The 22,441-nt window shown below is 35.7% G+C and overlaps 2 protein-coding genes across 2 annotated transcripts; both read left to right on the forward strand.

Moving 5' to 3' along the window:
• Nucleotides 1-18,755: 18,755 nt before the first annotated feature.
• LOC123217066 lies at nt 18,756-19,886 on the forward strand. The gene has a single exon (XM_044637861.1). It carries the CDS (start codon nt 18,756-18,758, stop codon nt 19,884-19,886), a length of 1,131 nt encoding a protein of 376 aa, XP_044493796.1.
• A 1,604-nt stretch (nt 19,887-21,490) lies between these two features.
• On the forward strand, nt 21,491-21,814 carry LOC123217143. Its single transcript, XM_044637977.1, has one exon. The coding sequence runs from the start codon at nt 21,491-21,493 to the stop codon at nt 21,812-21,814; it is 324 nt and encodes a 107-aa protein (XP_044493912.1).
• Nucleotides 21,815-22,441: the final 627 nt, after the last annotated feature.

Here is a 22,441-nt window from a genome sequence, read left to right on the forward strand (position 1 = left end):
CCTTTATTGCACCAGGGGTTATTGAAAGGGTAGGTTTAGTGCCTGTTAGATCTACCCATTCCATTAGAATTGAGATGCCAGATGGGGGAAGTGTGATTACAGATAAAATGCTAAAAGACCAGAAGGTAGTGATACATGGGAGAGAGTTAAAGGTGGATTTGATTGTCTTTGATATGCCCGATTTTGATGTTATCTTAGGCATGGATTTCTTAGAAAGATATGGAGTCGAGATTGACTGTAGAAAGAAAAAGGCTCGATTCCAACTCGATAATGGAGATCACTTTAATTTCGGAGAGGGCCATCAGCCTAGTATGATGATCAGTAGTGTAAAGGCACAAAAATTATTAAAAAATGGGTGTACGGGATATTTAGCTCATGTGGTACATGAGCATGATGTTCAAAGATTGGGTGTTCAGGATGTCCCAATAGTACAAGATTTCCCAGATGTCTTTCCTGATGAGCTACCAGGTTTACCTCCAGAGAGAGAGTTAGAGTTTAGTATCGAGTTAGAACCTGGCTCAGCCCCAATTTCAAAAGCCCCTTACCGAATGGCTCCAGCTGAATTACAAGAATTAAAGAAACAGTTGCAAGAACTTTTAGATAAGAGTTTTATTAGACCTAGCCACTCTCCTTGGGGAGCACCCATACTATTTGTCAAAAAGAAAGATGGGTCGCTTCGTATGTGCATAGATTACAGAGAGTTGAATAAATTGACAGTGAAGAATAAATACCCGTTGCCTCGAATTGATGATTTATTTGATCAATTGAAAGGAGCTTCTGTGTTCTCCAAAATTGACTTGAGGTCGGGTTATCACCAGGTGAGGATTGCAGAGCAAGATATTCCAAAGACAGCTTTTCGGACTCGCTACGGGCACTACGAGTTTGTGGTAATGCCCTTTGGATTGACTAATGCTCCAGCAATCTTTATGGATTTAATGAATCGAGTATTTCATGATTGCCTTGACAAATTCTTGGTGGTATTTATTGATGATATCTTGATATACTCCAGATCAGAAGAAGAACATACCGAACACTTGAGATTTGTGCTACAAAGATTGAGAGAAAAGAAATTGTATGCCAAATTCTCTAAGTGTGAATTCTGGTTGGATCGAATAGTATTTTTGGGACATGTGGTTACTAAGGAAGGTATAGCTGTGGACCCCAGTAAAGTAGAAACAATACTTGAATGGGTGAGGCCGAAGACTGTGAAAGAGATTAGAAGCTTTTTAGGGCTAGCCGGCTATTACAGAAGATTTGTTCAAGGTTTTGCTCGGTTGGCCAAACCACTTACAGCTCTTACCAGACAAGGAACTCCTTTTCTATGGACTGAAGCTTGTGAGAAGAGTTTCCAAGAGCTAAAAAGGCGGTTGACTACAGCTCCTATTTTAGTTTTACCAGAGGAATGTGTAGATTATGATATTTATTGTGATGCCTCGTATAATGGCTTGGGAGCCGTGCTGATGCAAAGGGGTAAGGTGATAGCGTATGCCTCTCGACAGTTAAAAGATTATGAAACACGCTACCCTACCCATGATTTAGAGTTAGCAGCAGTAGTTTTTGCTTTAAAAATTTGGAGGCATTATTTATATGGAGTTAAATGTAATATCTACACCGACCATAAAAGTCTAAAATATTTCTTCACTCAGAAAGACTTGAATATGAGACAAAGGAGATGGTTAGAGCTAGTCAAAGATTATGAATGTGATATTAAATATCAACCGGGTAAAGCAAATGTGGTAGCCGATGCCTTGAGTAGAAAGATTGTCATAGCTCACCTCACCATTCAGATAGAGTTGCAAAAAGAGTTTCAGAGGGAACAGATTGAGGTGATAAGAAGTCAAGTGGCCAGATTGGAAATTCAACCTAATCTCTTCAATGAAATAAAAGAGAAACAAGTAGAAGATTTATGGTGCCAGAAAATAAGTCAACAGATATGCGAAGGGAAAACAACTGAGTTTCAAATGATAGATGGAGTGCTCAAGTTCAGAAACAGGGTATGTATTCCCCAAGATCTGGAGTTAAGAAAGAAAATCCTAAGTGAAGCACATGATACACTTTACACTGCTCATTCTGGGGGAGTAAAGATGTATCAGGATTTAAAGAAAGCTTATTGGTGGATAGGTATGAAGAAAGATATTGGAGACTATGTAGCTAAGTGCTTGGTATGTCAACAGGTCAAGGCTGAGCATCAGAGACCTTCAGGTTTGCTTCACCCACTTAGTATTCCTGAATGGAAGTGGGAAGATATTTCAATGGATTTCATCATTGGCCTACCTCGAGTACAAAAAGGCTATAATGCATTATGGGTGATTATAGATAGATTGACTAAATCTGCCCATTTTATTCCAGTGAAAGATAGTTTTACTTCAGATCAATTGGCCCAAATTTATATACGGGAGATTGTGAGATTACATGGCGTACCCAAAACTATTGTGTCAGATAGAGACCCCAAATTTGTTTCAGCTTTTTGGGGTAGTTTACAAAGAGCATTGGGTACGAAGTTGGCATTTAGCACAGCATATCATCCTCAAACAGATGGCCAAACAGAGAGGGTGAATCAAATACTAGAGGATATGTTGAGGGCCTGTTGTTTAGATTATAAAATGACCTGGCATGAAATGATTCCATTGATCGAATTTGCATATAATAATAGTTACCAGTCCACTATTAAAATGGCACCATATGAGGCTCTTTATGGACGAAAGTGTAGATCTCCATTACATTGGGATGATATAGGAGAGCGAGATGATTTGAGTCAAGTTCTTGGGCCTGAGTTAACCCAAAGGATGGTGGAAGATATAAAGATTATCAAGACTAGATTGAAGCAAGCTCAGGACAGACAAAAGAGCTATGCAGATTTGAAAAGGAAAGAAGTAGAGTTTCAACCGGGTGACAAAGTTTTTGTGAAAGTAGCCCCTTATAAGCACGTGATGAGATTTGGAAGAAAAGGGAAACTTGCTCCAAGATTTATTGGCCCATTTGAAATTTTAGAAAAAATGGGCAAGGTGGCTTATAGACTTGCACTTCCACCTAGTATGGATCGAGTTCATAATGTATTTCATATTTCTTTATTGAGAAAATACATTAGCGATCCTTCACATGTCTTAAAATCAGACGATGTGGAATTAAAAGAAGATTTAGCTTATGAGGAGCAACCAGTGCAGATACTGGACAGAAAAATAAAAGAGCTCCGAAATAAGACAATTCCATTAGTGAAAGTATTATGGAAGAATCATAAGGTGGAAGAAGCCACATGGGAGGTTGAGCAACAAATGAGAGAGAGATTTCCCAACTTATTTGTTTAAATTTCGAGGACGAAATTCTTTTAAGGGGGGAAGAAATGTAACATCCGAATTCAGGTGTGTTAGTAAACTCCACTTCCAAAATTACCCCTAGAATGGATTTTACAACTTGTTGTGTAAAGAAATTGTAAAAGAATTATAGAAAACTGCTAAATGAGCAATATTTTTCAAAAGGGGTAAAATGGTCATTTTATAAAGATTCAAGGGACAAAGTGGGAATTAAAATTGAAGGGCACACTTGAAATTATATGGTGGTGCTAAGGGTTTTTGGTAATCGGCTAAGGATAAAATAGTAATTTATGAAAAAGGTTAAGGGCAAAATGGTCCAAAAGGCTTATAAATTATATAATCTATTCATCTTCTTCCTTATTGCCGAGAACTCCATGAAATTAAGCTAAAGTTTTTCCCTTAACCAAAATTCGTCCAAAAACCTAGCTAAACCACCTGATTTCCAGAGGCCCCAGTTATAAAAAGTGTAGATCTGTAAATTCTGGTCAGTTCTAAGGTAAGAAATTTAATTTTTAAGATATGTGAAATTTGGGAGTTTGATGGATGGTCATATTTTTGGTTGATTAAGGTTGCCAGAAAGAAGAAAAGAAGGTGAATAAGCTTAAATCACCAAATCAGCAAAGAAAAGGTAAGAATTTCATACTTTACATACTTGAAGTAAATTTGAGTTAGGTTATTTAAATAACCTTTACTTATATCAGTATGTAAGGTATTAGAATTAAGGTGATTTATGCTTAAAATGATAAAGAAATTCATTATGATTCAGGATGTAATTTTTGGCCATAAGGGTAATAAGGTAATTTTGGCCATAAGGGCAAAAATGTCATTTTATGCGATATAGGTTAATGTTGTTTAATTATGTGCATGTTATGTGAAATAACCCTTATATTAAGCCTATATTGTATAATTGAAATTAATTTGAGACATGATATATATTTATATATAAATGCATGAGAAAATAACATGATGTTTGAGAAGGAATGAAAAGAATAAGGGAAAATAACAAATGCGCATATTTCATAATATGGTTATATATGCATACATGAGGAATCATAACATATGCATGATTTAGAAAAAAATAAAGAAAGAGGAAAAATATTTTCTAAGTCATGCATGCTTTCATAATGACTCATATGATATAGGAAAGCAGAAAACATACTTAAAATCCTTACACGCCAGCTGTACTGTGTGGACAGCAAATAAAATAATCGGTTGTACTGTGTGGACAACCAGCTGTACTGTGTGGACAGCAAATAAAATAATTGGTTGTACTGTGTGGACAACCAGCTGTACTGTGTGGACAGCAAAGAAAAGAAAAATATCAGCTGTACTGTGTGGACAGCAAAAGAAAAATATCAGCTGTACTGTGTGGACAGCAATGAAAAATATTAGCTGTACTGTGTGGACAGCAAAGAAAAAAAAAATATGCGTGTAAGAGAGAATTATACTTTGTATGGTGACTGCAAGTACTATCATATGTAGTCTAAATCGATCAATGAGAATGAGAGAGAAACAAATTAGTAAATATTTTATGAAAGTCATTTGCATTAGAATTATGCATACAAGCCTGTGTGGCTGATAAAGAGTTGAGAAAGATGTACGATCAGAAAATAAAAATGTCATGGCACTCATACATGCATAAATCATAATGAGTGAATCATATCTGTATAGTAAGGAAATGAATAAATGTGTGAAAGAAAAGAATTATGATATGTGTTAAATGCGTGTTCTGTGTCAATTATTTTGTTGTAAATAGTTCAGACACGTTGAGTATGGAAAAGATTATAAAAGATTAATACTGGTATGAAATACTTTAAGTGTTTAGTATGATTTTCTTACTGAGCCATAGTCGCTCACTCCGTTTAATTTAATATTTTACAGGTAAAGAAATGCAGCAAAGGTTCCCGGGGAGCACTAATGAGACATGAGGCTAAGGGAGGAAGGCACCATAATTTTGTTGACTTAAATGTTATGATGTATATGTAATATATATATATATATGACTAGTTTGGAAAATTAGTTATAAAGTTTCTGTGGGTGATAATTTTTTTTATGATAGTTATTATTATGTACTTATTTTATTTATTATGATTATGTGATGAAAATCCAGTCGATTGGTAGGACTGGTTTGTGTGAATTACAAATTGGGAGTGTTACAGGGCATAATGAAAAAGAGAAAAATATTCCCCGGGCCCTCTAAAATAGGGGAACTCATGCCGTTTTTCTGTAACACACCCAAGGGTTATGAGAGGTTACATTATAGGTCTCATGTGTCAAAGTTGTTATAGACAACTTAGTGTAACATATAGGCGCACATTATAGATGTGCCACATGGATGGTTGTTCTAATGTCTATAGAATAAATCCTCTAAATACCACAAGTGCATGTGATCTTTTAACATGGTGTTGTCAAACCATCTCGTGTAAGGATCAGGATGGTTTGACGCTATATAACATGTTGTTGTAACTGTAATAACTATAAATATAGTAATCGGTCATATCGTGAGATACATAAAGGACATGGTTGATCGATAAAGGATTCGTCACTCTTAAGCATAGTAAAAAATATCTCACATGAAAATACTGAATGACATCTATGACCACTTGAATCTATAACCACTTGGGATAAGGTCGTAGCCTAATCATGATGAGAAAGTTCCTCCATTTCATATGGAACAACCTCAATGCACATAAGAGCTATATAGATCTATATGAGTACGTCATGAGCCAAAAAGATTTGGTTTCTCCTAACTCAACACATAGGTCATTAATGATAACAGACTTACGACAAAACTATTTCAAGTCTAGATTCTGATAAATGGTTAGATACCATAAAATCTAAAATAGACTTCATATACTGAAACTAAGACCATAAAATCTAAAATGGACTTCATATACTAAAACTAAGTATGGACTCTAGTGGATGCACCTAAAGGGGTAAAACTCGTAGGGTGCAAATAGGTTTCCAAAAAGAAAATTGGCATGGAAGGTAACGTGCATACTTATAAAACACAATTAGTTGTCAAAGGTTTCACTAAAAAATATGACATTAACTATGATTAAACCTTTACACCGGACAATATATTTAAGTCTATTAGGATTATACTTGTTATAATTACATACTATAACTATAAAATTTTCAAATGGATGTCAGACTACTTTCCTAAACAGTAACCTTGTAGAGGATGTCTATATGGTGCAACCTGATGGTTTTATTCTTGTAAGACAAGTAGACAAAGTATACAAGCTAGAAAAATCTATTTATAGACTTAAGCAAGTTTCGAGAGGCTAGAATATTCATTTTGATGAAGTTGTTTGTGAGTTTGGATTTATAAAAAATAAAGATAAACCATGTGTGTATAAGAATGTCAATGGGAGTGTGACTGATTTTTTAGTATTTTATGTCAGTGACATCTTAAATATTAGAAATGACATACCAAACTTATAGTCAGTAAAGGCTTGGTTTTTGAAGTGTTTCTCTATGAAAGGCTTAGAAGAAGTAACCTAAATTCTTAGGTTTAAAATTTACCAAGATAAAAAGTATGGACTATTAGGCCTAAATCAAAACATGTACATAGATAAGGTATTGACTAGATTTAATATAGAAGAATCCAAGAAAGGATTTCTGCCTATGTCTCATGATGTATATCTTTCGAAAGAGATTTTTTATATACATAATTTGAGAGAGATAAGATAAATAGGATTTCATATGCTTCTGCTATATGATCAATCATGTACGTAATGTTTTGTATAGGGATTGATGTCTCATAAGCCTTAAGCATTTATAGTAGATATTAATCTAATCTAGGGGAAAACAATATATGGTTATCAAGAATATCCTAAAGTACTTAAGAAGGACTAAGTATACATTTTTTGTTTATAAAGGGAATCTAAATCATTATAAGAAGTTGCAGTGATGCTAATTTTCAAACTGATCGAGATAATTATAAATCCCAATCAAGGTTTGTATTTAGTTTGAATGATAGTGTAGTTAGCTGGAAAAGCTCCAAGTAAAGTACAATGGATGATTTTACAATAGAGTTGGAGTAAATTGCCCTATTAAAATTGACAAAAGAGGTTGTATGGATCAATGTGTTTATAACTGAACTTGGAGTGGTTCCGAGCATTGCCAAGCTGATTAAGCTCCATTGCGACAACAATGGAGCAATTGCTCAAGCAAAGGAGCAACAATCTTATCAAAGGCCTAAACATATACTCAGAGTATGTCACCTGATTCAAGAGATTGTATAATGAGATGACATACAAATAACAAAGATTAATACAAATGACAATTTGGTTGACTCATGGACAAAACCTTTGTCATAGTAGAAGCATGATAGACATAAAGCTAAGCTTGACATTAGATATATAACTTTATATATAATTACAATGAATAAGGGCATATATAATGATGAGAGGATTATCATAGTGTTAAACAATGCCACTAAAAGTGGTAACAGTTCTCACTTGTCAAAGTTGTTATAGACAACTTGGTATAACACATAGGTATATGTTATAGACGTGTTTATCAAACTGACCTAACTAGAGCATATCTATATGGATGGTTGCTTTAATGTTAATGGAATAAATCCTTTGAACACACCGATTGCATATGATCTTTTGACTTGAGATTACAAGACCATCTCAAGTAAGGATTAGTATGATTTGATGTTATTTAACATGTCACTGTAATTGGGATAACTATAAAGGTAGTAATCGACCATATCATAAGATACATAAAGGCTATGGTTGATTGATAAAGGATTTATCACTCATAAACATAGGAGAAGGTATCTTACATAAGAATACTGAAAGACATTTATGATCACTTGAATCTGCGGCCACTGTGGGATAAAGTTGTAACCTAATCCATGTTAGTCATTGATATGTATTAGTTTATACCAAGAATTACTAAAATAAACACATTTCTATGTCTCAACCTCAAGAGATATTAGTTGAAGAAAGGATTGAATTGTATGTAACAGTGATGTTGTAAAAGCTTAAAAGATGTCCGCTGACATTTTGTCATCTAGTTAGTCAAGATTCTTTGTCAGAGGTCAATCTAGGTCTATGTTTGAATTTAACCTAAATTTAGACACTACTGGTTTGATAGACAACTTATGGTTCATATGCATATAGGGGTTGATTCGAGCCCAAAGACAAAGATAATTCGGTGATAATCTTGATATTTAAGGAAAGAAATACTTCAATTGACTATGCTTTGACCAAGGTACACTTAGTGTGCATGGTGCTTGGTGGCACTATGCAAAATTATAAAAAGCATAGCAAAACCAAACAAAAGATTATCTAACAGTGCAAGGCTTAAAGCCATGTTGGGTGACACATTTATGGTGCCACATGTGCATGACTTGATGTTTACCATGCGACACACTAGTCTGCCACCTGTGTAAGCATAAAACATGTCGATTGTGCATGTTTGCATGCCAGCCGTGCATGTGTGTTAAAAGTGTCAGTTTTGGATGAAATCCTTCTTGTACTCAGATACTTAAACATATTTAAAAGCGTGCATTAAAATTGAAAATAGATACAAACACGTTCACGACAAAAACCTAGTTGTAGGTTTTCTGTTTTTCTCTCCTTCTTCCTATGAACACATATAATATAGTAAAGAAACCCTAGAAGCCTTCTTCCTAGATTGTCTTTTACATGTTTGTATTTCGTATGGATACCAAGGCATCGCTTCTTGATAATTGGATACTATTCAATCTGAAGCCACATGAAAATTTGAAAAAGCCACAAACCCAAGTTTAAACTTAAAACACCTTGTGAGTGTTTTGCTTGATTCATGAATATATATTCTAAAAGGGGTATCCTAGTTAGGGTTTTTGGGATTTTTTATTTTAAAATTTTAAATTCCATTATGCTGTCAGTTATTGGATCTTTGAAAACTGTACACTTATACACTACAAAATTTTATAGAAAATGGTTAACCAAATTGTGACACATTAGGTCAACCGAATTTTGAAAAAATTAGGTCAACTTCGGTCATCCAAATTATTCAATTCATCAGTCGAATTTCCATAGAATTCTAGAGTATATTTCATGCACTTTATTGTCCCATTTTAAATATAAACAAGCCTAAATGATCCAACTATGCAATTTTTTTTTTGGTAAGTAATAATTTTATACCAAAGATAAAGGATGTACAATTGGTTTATCTAGGACAAACCCCTAGATTAAACCTAACACAAGCATACCTAGGACAAGTCCCTAGGTTATGCAAAATCACAATTGGTGTTAAGGGCACCAAGTTACAATACAAAACAACTTCACTAGAAAGGAAACAAACACAAGGACTAAAGGGAGCAAACTATCCCAAAACTACAAAACCAAACAAGGAAAAAACTAGATACAAGAAACACAAAGACCCAACACTTTACAATATTTGGAACTCAAATAGTTAATGGAATATTGATCTTGGCAGGTCCCATATCAATGCAATGGAGTCATTTATGCATGAGCTTGGAATGTTTGATAAGGACGAAACTCTAGCCTTCACACAATCCTTGATGGCGGCAATGATTCTATCTTTTGGAGATTTGCTCCTACCAAAGAGAACATGGTTACGTTCACACCAAATGTGGTAAATAGTGGCTCCAAAACAAAGCTTACAAATGATGTGGAGTAGAGAGTCTCCCTTCCATTTATTTGCATAATAAGGAACAAGAGTGCTCCATGGTTGGGGGGGATTATCCAAACGGCAAAGATTAGCAATATAATTCCAAATGGTGGCAGAATAGGGGCATAGGAAAAAGAAATGATCTATGCTTTCTAGAGCCAAATTGCAAAGACCACATACATTGCTAGGGATGATGTCGAGGTTATGAAGCTTATCCTTGGTTTTCATACCACCCTTGATACCCATCCATGCAATGAAAGAGTGTCTAAGAAAATGTCTTTTGAACCAAATAATACTATACCACGAAACTTTAGATTTGGATTCCCTTATGCTATTCCAAGCCGATTTGATAGAGAATTGACCATTTGAGCTTGGTTTCCACCATAGGATATCATCACCATGTGATGGATAATGGTATTTTTTTATTTCCAAAAGGGCTGTAGAATTTGTCAATGGCCATTTCCAAGCATCTTCCTCAATCACCTCCTTCACTTTGCAATGCAATGGAAGCCTTGAGTCATAAACCACCCTAGGACCATATTTATCAATGAGGGGTCCTAAAGGGTGCCAATTGTCATGCCAAAGGTGAGTATTCTACCCATTTCCTACAATTTTCTGGATTTTTCCTTTAATGTTTTCCCTAAGCAAAAGCAATTTCCTCCAAACCCAAGAACAATTGCCATTTGGTTTAACCTCCCAATAGCTTTTGTTTCTAAGGTGATTATCATTGATCCAATCGGCCCATAAAGAGGTTCTAGCTTTTTGAAGGAGTTTCCATACATGCTTCATCATTGCGGCCTTGTTCCAAGATTTGCTTTTCATAATGCCCAAACCTCCTTCCTCTTTTGGAAGGCAAATATCATCCCAAGCAACTTTTTCCTTCTTGCTACAGGATATGTCACCACTCCAAAGGAAATTTCTAAGGTAGTTATCAATTACCTTGTGTACTTTTGCGGGAAGGATAAATGTTGAAGACCAATATACTTGGATGCTAAAGAGAATAGCCTTGATGAGAATAAGTCTTCCAGCATAAGAGAGGAACTTACTTTTCCAAGAGGAGATCCTAGCCACAATCTTGTCAATGAAGGGTTTACAATCCTCAGCCCTTAGTTTGGAGGAAATCATAGGTACACCAAGGTATTTAAAAGGAAGAGTGCCAAACTCAATACCAAGGATTGATTTAAGATGTTCTGCTTCAGCATTATTGACTCCGGAAAGGTAGATATTGCTCTTGGTCAGATTTGTTCTAAGTCTAGACCAAGAGTGGAAGCAATCTAATACCTCTTTTATAAGAGATATGGAATGCACATCCACCCTACAAAAAATCATTAGGTCATCCACAAAACACAAGTAAGTAATATTATTTTTCTTACACTTCCAATGATGGCTAAACTGAGCATTCTCCTTAAGGTCAGTAAGCATGCAAGATAGCACCTCCATGGCAATGACAAAAAGGTGTGGAGAGAGAGGATCCCCTTGCCTTAACCCTCTAGCACTTTGAAGAAGCCAACAAGTTCACCATTTAGGCCCACCGAATACATAGGACTAGTGATGCACGCCCTTATCCAATTTATGAATGTTTGCGGCATATCAATGGAAACAAGGGCAGCAAGCAAAAAATCCCAATTTAAAGTGTCATAAGCTTTCATAATATCAATCTTAATGGCACATTTCTTTTCATGAGTGTCCTTTTGGTAGCTATGCATAAGCTCTTGGCATAAAAGGATGTTTTCACCAATGCTACGGCCTTCCACAAAGGTACCTTGAGCATTTTCTCTCATTCCTAGACCATATTGATCTTATTCCTAGGGTATCTTTACCTAATAAGGTAGCCTATAGATGTAATCCTATATAGACTAAAGAGCTTCAAAAGTAAATATATAAGCTAATTTCAAGAGGCTTTGTGAGGGAAAACATAAGTCTTTGTTCGGTGCCAACCTTAATTGCACCAAAGAAGGATGAAACTTATAAGATGTATATGGATAGTAGGGCAATCAACAATATTACCATTAAGTATAGGTATCTTATTCCCTAGTTGGATGATATGCTTGATGAGCTTAATGGTGCTTCCATCTTTTCCAAGATTAACTTGAGGAGTGGTTACCACCAAATTCGAAAAAGATAAGGTGATAAATGAAAGACGGCATTCAAGACCAAAAGTAGGTTGTATGAAGGGATGGTAATGCCAGTTGGCCATTCCAATGCTCCAACTGTAAGGTTTTAGGGAATCGTTAACTGGCAACACAATAAAATTAAAAAATTTTTAAAAATCAAAGATCCTAAAACCCATCTAGGATACCCATTTTAATGCATGGATTCATGAACATGTTAAACACACATAAGATGTTTAGAAATTATACTTATGTTGTTGGCTTTTCGAAGACTTCATATGGGTATGTAAAGATCGCTATCTAACCCTTTTGAGACAATGTCTTGGTATCCACATAGAGCAAGAATGGAAAGTGATCTAGAAAGAAGGTTGTTAGGGATTCTATCAACTAGATCTTGGAAATTAGATCATGACAATAGAAGCTTATGTCAACAAGATTCTAGGCATTAAGATGTATATCTAAGATTATTATGTTAAAAAATTTAATTCAAACTAAACAATTTTATTTAAAAGATGCGCATGAATCCTAAGATAGTTAGAACTCTAACTACTTAAGTGATAAGGTGTCTAAGAGTTCTTATTAAACTAGAACTCTTAATTTATCAAAAGTTTTAATGCATAGGAATGATAATTAAATTAGGATTCCAACTCAACCTAAACTTTCTATCAAACAAAGACTTTGATTTATTGAAAGTTTTAATACATAAGAATCCTAAATAAATTATAATTCCAACTTAACCTAAACTTTCTATCAAACAAGGACTTTGAAAGATCCTTGTTTGATTAAAACACTTTAGCCATGAGTTAACTCAGCCAGTTGACTAGCATCCATCAATTGGCCCAAATTAGTCTGACTCCTAAGTTGGTCTAGTCAAAACCATGCAGTGCATTTGCATAATAATACATGGCATCGTGCACACCAAATGATTATACTCAAAACACATCTATATGTTTCTCTCTTCGATGATCTCAAGATTGTTGTCAAATGATCTTTGCCTCTTGGTTCATATCAACCCTTTAATGTGTGTGACATATAAGCTCTCTATCGAACCGATAGTGCCTAAATTCAAGTCAAATTAAGACATAGACTAAGATTGACTTCTAGCAAAGCCTAAACAATAGAGTGTCAGTGAACATCTTTATAAGCTTTTACAACATCACAATTACATCATTGTGAATAATCCCTAATAGTTCAGCCACCTTTTCACTATGTCTAATGAAAGGTACTTTAGCCATCTACGCAATAGGCATGATTTATACTCATCATAAGATTAGAAGTCAAATGATCATCTCCAGAATGGTCCGGACTCCAAATGAATTGCAACAAAAGCAATATATACATCTCCGGAATACCCCAAGAGGAGAAGACCAAGCTTGTGGATTCTATCAATTTGGAGGTGGGAGAATTGCCTTTCAAGTATCTAGGAGTTCCAATAACTTCCTCAAAGCTCAAAAGAAGTGATTGCAAGCTGCTCATTGATAAGATTGTGGGGAGAATTTATTCATGGCGTAACAAATTCTTATCATATGCGGGAAGATTGTTACTTATCAAGGTTGTCCTATTTAGCATTCAAGTGTATTGGTCTTCCATATTTATTCTTCCTTCAAGTGTGCATAAGGAAATAGATGGAATTTTGAGGAATTTTCTTTGGAATGGTGCTGCCATGGATGGAAGAAAGGCCAAAGTTGCGTGGGATGAGGTATGTGTTCCTAAAGAGGAGGGTGGTCTTGGCATTATGAGGTGCAAAGTGTGGAACAAGGCTGCCATCATAAAGAATATGTGGAAGATTCTCCTTGATAAGGGGAATACACTTTGGGTGGAGTGGATTAAGGCAAACAAGCTTAGAGGTAAAAGTTTTTGGGAGATCAAACCGAAGAGTGAGAGTTCATGGGTTTGGAGGAAAATTTTAAACCTTAGGGAACAAATGAAAACCAAGTTCAAGAAAGTCATCGGCAATGGGGAAAACACTTTTCTTTGGCTTGATAATTGGCACCCCTATGGACCATTAATGGATAAGTACGGAACCCGGATCATCTATGATTCCGGAATTCCTAAGCATGCTTTAGTCAAAGAAGTCATTGATGAGCATGGGTGGAAATGGCCAGCAGCTAATTCTTGCCACCTTATGGAGATAAAGGAAGCTCTCCCTTGCTGCCCAATGGGAGGGGAGGACGTTTTAACATGGTCCCCTAATACTAATGGTAAGTTCACTATCAAATCGGCATGGGAGATCATGAGGAGCAGGAAAGACAAGGTTAGTTGGCACAACATTGTATGGTTTAAAAGGCATTTCCTAAGACATTCATTCATTGTATGGATGGGTATTAGAGGTAAACTATGACAAGGGATAGATTAGTAAGAATTGGCCTTATATCCCACAATGTATGCCCATTATGCAATGAGGATCCGGAAAGCATGGACCACCTATTTTTTAGATGTGTTTTTAGCTCCCAAATCTGGAATGGAATGCTCAATCTTTGCCATCAACAAATCATGTATAGCTCATGGACTTCATTGATCGCGAAATTAGCAAACAAATGGAAGGAAAATAGCTTCAAGAATATTTTGAGTAAACTTTGCTTTGGGGCAGCCGTATACTACATTTGGAAGGCTAGGAATGACCTTTGCTTTGGAAGAGATGGATTACCAAGGGAGAGAGTCCGAATGCTTATTCAAGAATGTGTTAGAGTTAGAGTTTCTTGCTTGAGAAAGGTTACCAAGTCTAGTGAAAATGTGCTTCTTGCAAACAATTGGGATATTCCTCATATAATATTTGAATAGCTTTTGGTGGTGTTGACTTGTAATATGTTTTGGTTTTAGGTTGCAAGGTCATGTCATGTGTTTTGTATCAACTTGTGTTGGGTATGTGATTCGGTATAACCTAGGGGCTTGTCCTAGGTATGCTTGTGAGTTGTGTTGTATCTTTGGATCACTTTGATTCAATGTTTGTTTTTAGTGTTGCTTGTTTGTTGCGGCATGACCTAGGGGCTTGTCCTAGGTATGCTTGTGTAAAGCTTAATCTAGGAGCTTTGTCCTAGATAAGCATTTGTATATCCTTTCTTTGGTATAAACTTATATTAATTACCAAAAAAAAAAAAAGTCAAATGATCATAAGACTTTTTATTTAAGAAGTCTTGATATGTGTTTCAGTCTTGTGTGGCCTAACCTTTAAAGTCATAAATATGTTGATGCGAACCTTGACGATATAATGCAAGACCCAACATTCAAGAAAATATTTTCCCCATGACTAAATCAGTTTCGTCGTTTAGATGATCCTTGACCCGAATCGATATGAAATCAAACAAACCTTGGAATTGTTAATGGTAAACATTGTAAGACGGATCTTGATAAGTTCAAGAGATTGATAATTCAACAATAAATGAAACTATGCAAAAAGTTGGCCAAAGATCCATTCATCATAAAAAAATTAAGTTTTTATAGTGCAATGCCAACTTAACTCTAAAACTACCCATGACCTAATGGACTTCCAAACTTTCTAGATCCATTACCTAATTAACTACCCAAAACACTAATTAAATTAATAGGAAGTATGTCAATTGGGCTCAATAAAGACTAGCCTGATCATAAATAAGACCAAAATCATAAAAACAAAAAATCTTAAATTTGGTAAAACAAAAACTTCCTAATACATATTGAAATAGTCTTTGTTGTTATAGAGCCCGAAACAAGCTTCGCGTTGATATATTATAGGTCTCGTAACTCCTCCCAGATCAAAAGTTCTATTTGCACATTTTGGATTAGATTTCTCCATAAGCTTGGGCTTGAATCAAGCTGACCTCTCTGTTGGCTCCTTCCAGCATCCAATCATCTTTGAGTGAGCCAATTTTAGTATCTAAGCCCTCCACAAGCCCTTTTAAGGCATGTTGCACCTTCTTAGCTCTGTTCTTTATGATTGGCTTAATTGAAATGAATAACAAATCTCTTTGCTAACTCGATGCTTCCACGATGCGTCTATCATATATGGTATTCAATTTATTTGTTTTCAAACGTTTATTATTTTGCACATTGAGAATTTCATTATCTAATTTTAGAATATACAATCCATTATGTAAATCAGTTGTTCTATGAAGAATATTATTAAAGCTAATGGTTATAGTACCACTAACAATCAAAAATGAATATTCTTTATTGTCTAAAATAGACACAAAAATTAAATTTCTAAAAATAAACAAAATATAATAGTATTTATTTAATTTTAAGACAAGCCAACTAGGTAACCTAAGATAATAAATTCTTACAGCTAATGCAACAACTCATGCTTCATTTCTAACTTGTAGGTCAAACTTTTCTTTGGTAAGCAATTTATTGTGTCATAATTCTTGCATATCAAAACAAAATAAGTACCACATCTTGTGTCTACAACCTATGATAAACAAGGAGAATAGTTTATCTCGATGACAAATATACCTGAAGTAAAGGCTTCAGTTGTCTTCTTCTTCTTGTTTTCTAGGAAAGCCTTGCAATGTCTCTTCTGGTGACTAATTTTGCCATAATAGAAGTAGATAACCTTTCCCTTTCCCACACCACCTATTAGCTGAGTAGTAGTATCTGGCTACTTCTTTGTTTTAGGCTTAGGCTCAGTCTTGGCTTTGTCTTTGCCTGTAGCCTTGGATCTAGGTGTATGGGCTTTAACCATAAGCACATTAGTTAAAGCTACCTTTCATACCTCATGTTCTGCCTACATGAGCATTTACACCAATTTCTCAAGGGTTTTCTCCTTTTAGTTTAGGTTAAAGTTCATGATTAAATTAACCCATGATTCAAGAGGGGATTCCAACACTAGATCAATAGTAAGCTTATTGTCCATGATGAAGCCTAAACTTATCAACCGTTCAATATAGCCAGTCATTTTGACCATATGAAGGCTAATTTGTTCTTCTTTAGAGAGTTTGTAATCAAACAATGCACTTAACACATTATATCGTTTAGCCTTCGCACGAATGACATATAATTCTCAAAGGTGTGTTAGTATGGATAAAGCATCTCTTTCCTTATATTATTGTTGAAGCTCAATTGACATAGAAGTTAACATAAGACATTGAACTTCCACAAAGTCATCAAGATACTTATTAAAAGTATCATTTTCCTCTTGGTGGCATCAGGCCTAGGCTAATAGGGCAAGAACCCCTCAAGGATGTATAACCTCTTTTCCTGATACAAAATAATCTGAAGATTTTTGTGCCAATTAGTGAAGTTGCTTTCAATAAGCCTATTTTCTTTTTCAAAAATTGATCGATACATTAGGTTTGACATGATGATAATTTGATTTACAATTTACAAACAAAGATAATTAGTAATTTTATTCATAATTAATATTCATTTTAATTATGGGTTTAATTAATTAAAATGCTTCTACTATTTTTCTCAAGCCAATAACCCTCATTATTGTACTCGAAAAGTTTTAATGAACTTTCTAGTGAATTCAGACCCTATCATATTAATTCTCCTATTTGCTTTGGTGAACAAGTTCGAATAATCCATAGGTAAATTTAAAATTAATCACTGAAAGCCCATGATTTCAAGTTAGTTTTTGGCCTAACAAATCATGCAGCCTCAAATGTAACTCTATCAATAGGGTGGATACTATATATCACCTTGCATCAACAAATGCATTCCTTACTCATGCCTATAATATATTTCACCTTCACTTTGGTAAACAAGCAAATAACACTAGTTAAGTTGAACCCAACATGAACATCTCCTAATTTTCCATCTGGTAGAAGTGTACCCTTCACTTTGGCGAACAAGGTTCTAATGAACAGAGGCTTAATTTAGGCATCATATTGTAATACACCTATTCAATCTTAGACTTAATATTTAAACAAAAGGGTTTTTAATTAATTGGTCTTATCAGATTTTATGTCACATGTTAAGTAATATTTTGAAAAATATAACCATTCACATTCATCTAATAATATGAAATTAAAATATGTTAGTATACAGTCATAACTAATGTCAAACTTCTCAAGCCAAAAAAGGTATGACTAGTCAACCTAGGTGAATATTTTATCTTCAGGTCTTCGTCTTTGCCTTTATCCTTTTTGCCTCTAGCCTTCAATAATTGCATGGTTTCATTTTCTAGTTACTTTATTTTAAGAAAATAAAATAACACCCTAAATTAAGGAAAAAGGGAAACTGAAGCAGGGCGACAAACCCTATTTAAGAATTACAACTCGAAGAAAATAAATAAAATAAAAATATTCATGTTAGTTCATTGGTTATGTATTGGGCACCATGCATACATACATCTATACATACACATCCAATTAAACTAAATTTTGATTATTAATTAGCTAAGTGTTAAATTATATTATTAACCTAAAATTTTGCAAAAATAATTGTTTAACCCTAAGACTTAAGAAAATTTTAGTTTTGGTTCCAATTCAATGAAACTCAAACCAAAATCTAATTCCTAATTTCAAAGGGCATGTAGGCATCTTAAGAGGTATGTCAAAGGCATGATAGAGGACCACCATACACAATTTGCCCTAAAAACAATCACAGCTTAGGTTAAAAAATTACCTAGCCACACATAAGTTCAAGGTGCGACAAGTGCACCAGCAGTAGGGTGCAGCAAATGCACTAGCGACACTGTTGGTTGGTTCAAAGGAAAGCTTATAGGTCCATCTAGTAAAGAGAGAGGTGTGCTATTGGTTTTTTCATTGGAAGAAGAATGTCGTTCCTCCTTGTGAAAAGGTATGCTTTCCGTCATTGGTCCAACTTTGGGCTTATTGACTTTATATCTACTGGAATGGGAGTTTATCTCCTGAAATTCAAGGATGAGGAAGGTATGTTGAAAGTTCTGGAAGAGGAATCATGGATGATAGGTGGGCAGCCCCTTTTTGTTAGAAGATGGGAAAAGAACCTCTCAATGGTGGCGGAAAACATAAAAAAGATTGCGGTATGGATAAAATTTTATGGTGTTCCCCTGGAATATTGGAGCTTAAAGGGTTTTAGCCATATTGCAAGTGTCCTAGGCCGACCCCTCTATGTCGATTCTGTCACGGAGGAAGGTAGTAGATTGGAGTATGCCCGTATTTGTGTGGAGATCAATGTAAACCATGATTTCCCGGAGAAGTTGGAGCTTGTGCTTCCATCAAAAGAAAGAGTTGAAATTCGGCTGGAGTATGCATGGAAACCTGTCAAATGCAGCTTGTGTAATATATTTGGCCATGGAAATGAAGAGTGTAAAAGGAGAAGTGAAAGAGGAGAAGCTGGAAGAGGAAAACATGTTTCACATAAAGGAAAAAAGGTGAATAACATGGAGGAGGCTTCGGATACAAAAGTGGGGATGGTTACTTCTGAAATTCAGCATACGGCTAGGAACAGCAAGGGGAATGGGCGACTAAACTCAATGTTCCCTAGTAATGTGAAGGAGGGGAAGGAAACTCTTGTCAATAGTATGGGGATTATGAATAAAAACAAGTTTGCTGCCTTAGCAAGCAATGAAAACATTGTGACTAATGAAACTCAAACCGAAGGGGAGAATACATTGGTAGATAAAACATATGAGGAGTTAGGCCCTTCAAATAGAGTGGAATCTGTTAGTGGTGCCTCTTCTAGCACTATGACACCAATTGTGGCCGAACCTTCAAAGGTGGAAAAGGTGGGGGGAATTCTCTCTAAAGAGGGTAATTCAGACCTGGAACATTGTGAATCTCCAGCAATTAGTCACTTTGGAGGCAAAATTATGGTTGATGAGGTGGATTTCATAAGGGAGAAAGGTGACACTCTTAGCAAAACTCAACGGAGGAGATTAATGAAGCAAAAGCGAAGTGCTTCCCCCATCAATTCCATCAAATGACCAATATAGCCTGCTGGAATATTAGGGGCCTTAATGCTCCTATTAAGCAAAAGGAGGTTAGTAGATTTATTTTGCAAAATAAGATTGATGTTATGTCCATCCTTGAAACAAAAGTTCGAAGTACTAATATCAATAGAGTGTGTTCTAGCATTTGGGAAGGTTGGGAGCATTGTAGTAATGTGAATAATGGTTCTATAGGCAGAATTTTGATTGGTTGGAATAAAGCTACTATTAGACTTAATGTTATTGCGGAAGATAGCCAATATATGCATTGTGATGTAAAGCTTGTAAAGGAGAACTCTAGCATTGGCTTGACAATAGTCTATGGCAGCAATAATCCTATGGAGAGGAAGGTTCTTTGGTGTAATCTCATAAATCTAGCCCATATGATGCAAAATTCACCTTGGATCATAATGGGAGATTTCAACACCATCAAACACCCACTAGAAAAGATTGGGGGGGCTGCTTGGGGAAATTCCTACTGTGAGGACCTTAGTAATTGTATGAGAGATGCTGAATTGGATGATCTAAGGTACATGGGTCATCTCCTAACTTGGAGCAATTGTAGTGAAGGAGGGAGAAGGATTGCATGCAAACTTGATAGGGCTCTTATCAATGATTCTTGGAAAGATATATTCCCTAATGCCATGGCTCAATTCTTCAACCCCTCCATTTCCGATCATTCTCCATGTTTGGTGAGAATTGGTGCCATTGAGGATAGTAGGAAAGTTCCATTCAAATTCTACAATATGTGGACTCACCATGAAAACTTTCTCAATGTTGTTGCTGAAGTTTGGAACCAAGAAGCACAAGGCAGCCCCATGTTCAATGTGACAAGCAAACTTAAAAAACTGAAAATTGAATTAAGGAAGTTCAATAAGGAGCATTTTGGTCACATATCCGAAAGAGTTTTAGAAGCTAGAAAGCAACTTGAAAATGTCCAAGAGCTTCTCCGGAGAAACCCCTTGGATGAGGATCTTGCTAGGGAGGAAAAAATAAGTCTAGAATGCTATAGATCCATCTCTTTAGCTGAGGAATTTTTGGCTAGACAAAAATCAAGAGTCCATTGGCTTAAGGAAGGTGATCAAAACACTAAATATTTCTTCAAAAGCATTAAAGGCAGAAGAAATAGAAACTCTATATATGGGATCCAAAGGGAGAATGGCACCTTTGTTTATGGCATGGAGGAGGTGAAGGCGGAATTTGTAGATCACTTCAAATCTTTCCTAAATGTAAAGGAGCATTCAAATGTGAACCTTGAGCAGCTCAAAAAGGTAGTCAAATTCCGGCTTGGTGATGAGGAAAAAGGAATGCTTATCAAAGAAGTTTCAGCGGAGGAAATCAAAGAAACCATCTTTGCCATGGATAATAACAAGGCTCCGGGTCCGGATGGATATGGTGCATGTTTTTTCAAGTCGGCATGGAACATCATTGGTGATGATATTATAAGGGCCATCAAACACTTCTTCAAAACAGGCCACCTTTTAAAAGAGGTAAATTGCACTATTCTTGCTCTTGTTCCTAAAGTTGCTAACCCTACTTTTTGCAAGGATTTCAGACCTATTGCTTGCTGCAATACAATGTACAAATGCATCACTAAAATCATGGCAAACCGCCTCAAGGTCCTTCTTCCGCAGTTCATAAACAAAGCTCAAGGAGCCTTTGTGGGAGGCCGTAGCATTGGTGAAAACATCCTTCTATGCCAAGAGCTTATGCAAGGATACCATAAGGACACTCTTGAAAAGAAATGTGCCATAAAGATTGATATTATGAAAGCTTATGACTCTTTGAATTGGGATTTCTTATTTGCTGCTCTTAATACCATTGACATACCGCAAACTTTCATAACTTGGATAAGGAGTTGCATCACTAGTCCTAAGTTTTCAGTGGGCTTAAATGGTGAACTTGGGCTTCTTCAAAAGTACTAGGGGGCTAAGGCAAGGGGATCCGCTCTCTCCTCACCTTTTTGTCATTGCTATGGAGGTGCTCTCTTGCATGCTTAGTGACCTAAAGGAGAATGCTCAGTTTAGCCATCATTGGAAGTGCAAAAAGAATAATATCACCCACTTATGTTTTGCGGATGATCTCATGATTTTTTGTAGGGCGGATGTCTATTCCATATCCCTTATAAAAGAGGTATTAGATTGCTTCCACTCTTGGTCCGGGCTAAAATCAAATCTGTCCAAGAGCAATATTTACCTTTCGGGAGTCAATAATGCTGAAGCGGAACACCTAAAATCAATCCTTGGCATTGATTTTGGCTCTCTCCCTTTTAAATACCTTGGTGTCCCTATGATCTCTTCAAAACTAAGGATTGATGATTGCAAACCCCTTATTGATAAGATTGTGGCAAGGATCTCTTCTTGGAAAAGCAAGTTCCTTTCTTATGCTGGAAGACTTATCCTTATCAAGGCTATCCTCTTTAGCATCCAAGTATATTGGTCTTCTACTTTTATCCTCCCTGCAAAGGTGCATAAGGTAATTGATAGCTACCTTAGAAATTTCCTTTGGAGTGGAGACATATCCTGTAGCAAGAAGGCAAAAGTTGCTTGGGA

The sequence above is a fragment of the Mangifera indica genome, chromosome 1, assembly GCF_011075055.1.
Source record: "Mangifera indica cultivar Alphonso chromosome 1, CATAS_Mindica_2.1, whole genome shotgun sequence".
In the NCBI taxonomy this organism is placed as follows: domain Eukaryota; kingdom Viridiplantae; phylum Streptophyta; class Magnoliopsida; order Sapindales; family Anacardiaceae; genus Mangifera; species Mangifera indica.